The sequence below is a fragment of the Pipistrellus hanaki genome (genome assembly GCF_964339955.1).
Source record: "Pipistrellus hanaki genome assembly, chromosome: 5".
NCBI classification, from domain to species: domain Eukaryota; kingdom Metazoa; phylum Chordata; class Mammalia; order Chiroptera; family Vespertilionidae; genus Pipistrellus; species Pipistrellus hanaki.
The window spans coordinates 87,895,152-87,901,216 of record NC_140507.1 but is presented as its reverse complement, the minus strand read 5'-3'; the positions used below and the strand labels follow the sequence as shown (position 1 = coordinate 87,901,216).

At 37.7% G+C, this 6,065-nt stretch overlaps 1 protein-coding gene across 6 annotated transcripts in view; it reads right to left on the bottom strand.

Moving 5' to 3' along the window:
* Positions 1-1,269: 1,269 nt before the first annotated feature.
* The window catches only part of BNIP3L (BCL2 interacting protein 3 like), a 31,098-nt gene continuing 26,302 nt past the window's right edge, over positions 1,270-6,065 (bottom strand). For 4 of the 6 annotated variants that reach the window (XM_084884855.1, XM_084884858.1, XM_084884857.1 and 1 more), the window contains exons 5-6: positions 5,890-6,039; positions 1,270-3,996 (exon numbers count right to left, since the gene is read on the bottom strand). In XM_084884855.1, the coding sequence (XP_084740981.1) occupies positions 3,948-3,996; positions 5,890-6,039 (199 nt within the window). In that variant the 3' untranslated portion in view covers positions 1,270-3,947. The remainder of the gene's footprint in view (positions 3,997-5,889; positions 6,040-6,065) is intronic. The other 2 variants (XM_084884854.1, XM_084884856.1) reach the window with 1 other exon arrangement.

Below are 6,065 nucleotides of genomic sequence, written 5' to 3'. Positions count from 1 at the left end.
TCCTAAAATACTGTTTTTGGCTTCTCTGCTGTCTTCAAATGGTGAACACTTCACTGCTATGTGAACTCCTTTCTTCTTTCCTCATGTTTAAATCTTTAAATACTGTATAATATATATGCATGTCTCAGTATTTCATTTCCACTCCAGACCTTTCTCCCAAGTTCTAGTTCTAATCAAGAAGAGGTTCTGTTCAGACCAGCTCAATGTATTCAAAATAGAAACTTTCTTCTTATCACTCTATTCCTTCTCCTGTCCTCACTTTCTCAGTTAATTTCTCAGCTTCTCCTCTAACCCCCACCACCATAAAAAGGGTACACACGCCTGCTTCCTCTCTAAACATTTTCCCACCACTGCCCTTAGCTTTGTGTCTCATACCTACAGACCCGCCCTGCCCCTCCCCCCAACCCCCCCCAGGTCACAGTCCCTTCTTTACCTACAGAATGGAAGGATCTTGCCTCTGGCACTTTACTTCGCTCTTTCTTAACTGTCTAAAACTTAAGTCTTCAACCATTTCTCTGCTTAAGAAAGCCTCTCGGGCCCTAACTGGTTTGGCCCAGTGGATAGAGTTGGCCTGCCGACTTGGGGGGGGCGGGGGGGGGGGGCGGTTCGATTCTGATCAAGGGCCATGTACCTTGGTTGCGGGCATATCCTCAATGGGGGGAGGAGGGGACAGAAGGCGGCTAATAGGTGTGTCTCTCTCATCGTTATTTCTAACTCCCTGTCCCTTCCTCTCTGTAAAAAAATTAATAAAATATATGCATTAAAAATAAAAGCCCCTCAGAGGCATTCCACTGACTACACACAATTAAGTTCAACCCCAGAGGCCACATACATTTCAATTTGGTTCACCATTAAATTACACGTTGTTTCCTCTCCACACTGTTTTCCAGCCACACTGAACTTCATGCTATTTCTGGAATGTATTTTCACATGCCAGGTCCTGCAATTCCCTTCGCAGGCAGGCTATGCTCTTAATTCCCTTCTGCACCTGTTGGGCACTTACTTGTCTTTCAATATGTCACTTCCTGTACGAATAAGGTCCTGAGTCCCTTGGCAGAATAATGCCACTGTCACATCGCACTTCATGCCCTTTCTGCAACCAATGACACTGTGTGGTGCCCTCCACTCAGAGGGCAGGAGTGCCATTCCGCCCACAGTGCCTGCCTGGACACTGGCAGGCACTCCAAGACGTGAGGAACTCAATGTATAAATGTTCTCATCTCCTCTAAACTCCCAGGCACACACATGACAGAAAATGATATACAAACAGAGTTTTGTGAGAGCTTTAATGGCACAAATGATTATAGCTACAAGTTATACATGTATTGTAAACTGTATATAATGATACAAAGTGCTAACTAAATAGATGAAGAATGCAGAATCACTTTGGCTCAGTTAATTCCAATAATTTCAACAACTGGTTCACTTAAAAATTCATCTGCCTAAGTCTTCAATTTTTAGAACAGTAAATATTTGTACTGCAATAAAAGTAACTTGTTGCACTTTTCAATGTGCAAGTTTGTACAGTTTTACTCTTGACTCTTAAAATATTTGCAAATATTTTAAGCCAGTTTTCATCACACAGTAGAAAAACCAGGCCTGCCTTTTTATCTCCAAATTGTAAACAGGTGTAAAGCTTTTCAAACATTACTCTTAAAATGCCAACAGTTAATTATTGGATTCTCAGTTCCAATCACATAATCTGTTTCTGTTTAACACAAATCTAGGGAGGAGCATAAATATCTGTCCCAAAAGCTAGTGCTACCAATAAACACTGCATGATTTCATCTTACAGAAGTTCTACTGTGACCATGTAATAAACAGGACAAAATTTCACTGGTATTTTTAAGAAAAAGGGCAAAACTAAATTTATTTTCAATGTTGAAAAAATACCATTAATCTACCCAAGTTCTATCATACTGGTAGAATTATCACTGAATTTCAAAAGAGAGCAATGCAGTGCCTGTAAAAAGTTGGTCTTATTTTAAGAAGAATTTTACTTTTACTTCTTATAATACCAAATAGCATGTTATAGCAGTTTAATTATTTAGTTCTCTTAACTTAACCAGCTTTTCCAATTTTATTCAGGCTTTTCAAAATCAGTGGATCATCAGATTTTTGTTCTTCCCAAAGAAATTTAAATATGAACACTTGAAATAAATAGGTTACAGAAGACAAATCAAGTGTTACCAGGTTTAAGAATAAGTAGAAACAAGGTATAATAAAAAGATGCCCAAAATTATTTAGCATCCGCTGCTAGAAAGAAACATAAAGTAAAAATAATTCAGAAAACTATTTTGTATATATCATCCTTTTCTTAAAGATAGCTAGCTATACTCCTCAAAAAAAAGATAGCCAGAAATTATTTTTTTCTTACTCAGTATGTTATTTTCCACTATAACACGTAAATTTTTAAAAACTTGATGTGAGAGAGTTAGTTTCTGCAAACTGGCAAACCTGGTTGTCAAAGTGTTTTTATTCAAGTCAACCTGATGTACTTTATTTAATGAGTAAATTGCTAGTTTTAAAATTAACAATGGTCTCTAAATATTCAATAGTAATGTCTATATCATAAACAGTAATTATTTATATATAAAACATATAATAGTATCCTTCAGAGTCATGCTGTGTTTTGAAACCCAATAAATCTACTTGAAATAATTGGTAATCCTGATACTTTCTAACAATTTGGTCCTAAAGCTTCACATTTTAGAAACAAACACACACAAAAAGTATGTCGTTGAAGGAAGTTGTTGAGAGTTCTGGAACGTGAGGAGTTTAATGTATCTGAAAAGATGGCTACAAGAGAGAATGACCAGTGCCTGCAGGATCGCAGGAATCACCGTGGGAAGATTATACAGTAAACATTAAAAAGGAGAGGTCAGGAAAAACAAATGGCATCTTTTCAGAACTGTGTCAAATGTTCCCACAAACCAAGTCTGTTTTCAAAGCTGCATAAGTGCTTGGAATAACTCGGAAACAATTACCTGTGGAGTTTAAAGGCTTCCAAGTGTTGGTGATGGTTCCTGAAACAATATGCCTGTATTTATACCGCAAACTGGACCTCATTCCAAAGCCTCTTCTTAGAAAAAAAAACTACTTTTTTTTTAATTTAAAGAAAGTCACGAAAAATTCACATGCAGCTAATAAACACAAAAATACCCAAAACACACACACAAATCCCAAAAGCAATTTCATATTTCTAGGCCTGAGACATTCCTTATCAGAAATAAAGATTCTACACCATAGAAAAGACAGCATTACAACCTACTAGTATTAAAATCTGCTGATGTATTTTAGTTCTTATTCTATTTCACACCCATCATTTATATAGACCGCCTCCTATCAATTAAAAGGTGCCATCAGGAGGCTTAGACAAAGCTGGTTTAAAATAAATTTTTATTGCCCAGGATTTTTTTTTTTTCTTGTGTCTTGTATGTATTTTTTTTTTCTTGCTTTATTTTTTAATAACTATAAACTCAAGCTTAGGGAAGCTTGCCCTTGTCTTGAAAAACAAAACAACAAAGCTTTTACGTCATTTGCTAATCTTATCTTGTTTTATGATCGAGATGGTAGTCATCTCAAGAGAGTAAAATTTATACCATGAGTGATTCTGGTCTAAGCCTGGTGGCACTAAAAGGAGACAATAGCATTATTGACAAAATTATTATCTGCTGGTGGCATTTGCGGAAAAGAAGCCCTTGCAAATTTCTAAACAACAGTAAACTCTGTTAGGAAATTCTAAGTCTTACAGGCCCAAAGAGAATGAGGTTAGTAAAATGCCTCAACAGAGTTTGAATAAAATACTGGATTTGAGAGTTACTGGAGCTTGGATATGTAAAAATAGGACTGTAGGTTGGGTCATGCTTACAATGGTCTCAAGTTCAAATAAACTACTGTGACAATACACCACTTCACAGGGCGCACGTGTTCCGGGCTTCTGGCCGTCAGTAGGTGCTGGCAGAAGATGTGCTCAGTCGCTTTCCAATGTAGATGCTGAAAGGAAACAAGCGCACATGTTCACGGCTGTGCAGCTCTGCACCAGCGCCTCCATGGCTCAACTCAAGTAACCACCAGCCTTTCAGTCCTTACAAAAGGCTCAAAAAGTCTAAGTGCCCAGTTTCCTAGCACCCTCCCTGAAATGCTCACTGACTTACTAAAACTAGTTACCAGCCAGCCAGACTGGTTTAGAATGATTCCATTTTAACTCATTAGGCAGGCCTGGTCAGCACAGGGGCAGTGACCAGACAAGGGAGAGCTGCAGGGAACAGGCCCATCACAGAGCAAAGCAGAGCCAAACCCCTTTCGATTACTCCTTCTTGGAGTCAAAAAATCCCACTTTTTTTGTAGATTAACATTTCAGATACACAATATAGTAATATATTAATTATAATGCTGCCAGTGCTTTAAGAGGGTTCTTACTAACAGCTTAACTCTTAAGGATTAAGAACCTAATATTATTTTTCTATGCAGAGCAACTATTTTTACTCTTAAATAACATAAGCAGAAGGGAAGTTAAAGAAAATATGGAATAATCCCTCCCTCCCCCAGACACAGTGTAATAAAACCAGCCAACTACTTAAAATCCTTTTTTCTATATTCACCTATAACAATAGTTACACTTAGGCCAGCAGGAGAGTCTGGGTTCATGAAAGGAAGAGATAGATACTACAAGGTACAAAAACTAGCCTTTTAAAGGCAAATGAACTACTGAGCAGTCAATACTGTGGGAGAATTTCAACTCAACCCCTGCCCTACACTAATCCCATACAACACTCACACATTCCCTTCTCCCACAAAACCCCTTCCTGCTCTGATGTGATCATTGACCTCAAAAGCAGACCATGCACACAGAAAAACAAAAGGGTGTGTGAAAAGCCATGCACGTTTCCATGGTCATGTCTACGAACATCTCTCCAGTATGCTGAGCTCCTTGAAGGGGAGCAAAGGGATGATGTGCCTTTTGATCATTATAAAGTGACCCACTGGACATGCTTCAAGAGAATAACAGGTATGTCTTGGAATATAATTAACAGCGAGTGTTTAACTCCTAAAACCTTTCAAAAATCTATTTCTTCAATTATTCAAATCAAGAAAAAAAAAGAATTTAAAAGACATGCCTGGGAAATTAATGAATTACAGGTAAATGTGGGATTAATTTTAGAAGAATAAAAATGCTACAAAGAGAAAAAACAACAACGGTATCCTCAAACAACTTACCAGTTTCACTCAAGGACTATGCAATAAAATGTTGTAGCGTCCCAGCTGGGATGAAAAAAGTTCCCATCAGCCCCAAAATTTACACACTGAAGATTAGTTTAAGATTTAAATCATCTTGAACAATTTATAAGCAACAACAACAAAACCCAAAAAAGAAAAAAATCAGTCATAGATAAGACCACTTAAAATGATCACTTTGGCCCCAGCCAGTTTGGCTCAGTGGATATAGCGTCAGACCACAGACTGAAAAGCCCCAGGTTCAATTCCAGTCAAGGGCATATGCCAGGGTTGTGGGCTCTATCCCAGTGTGGGGCGTGCAGGAGGCAGCTGATCAATGATTCACTCTTATAATTGATGTTTCTATCTCTCCTTCTCTCTTCCTCCCTAAAATTAATACAAATATATATTGTATATTTAAAATGATCACTTTAGAAACTAATATGAACACCTATTTTTCAAATAAGAAAAAAACTCTACTATTAAAAATGCCTATAAGTATACCAACCTTAGTAATTCTTTTAAACTCATACCCTATTTGCACTAAAACTTTAAAAACAAAACAATCCAAACCACTTTCACATGCATTTCTTTCATCTGGAAATAAAATATGAGGATAAAATGAGCAGGGAAAAACAAAACTCCAAACTGTATGAATTGACCAGTACTTACCCTAGCCCCAAAGCCAAAACATGAGAAAGGAAGAGAGATGGAATGAACACCTTAAGAAATTCCGCAGAGAAAAGGCCCCCCTTCTTCATGGCTCCGCTTTTCCTCATGCTTAACGAAACAGAACGCTTAGGGTGCCTGAAGTGGAACTCCCTGGGGAAGAAACGCAGAAGCAGGGA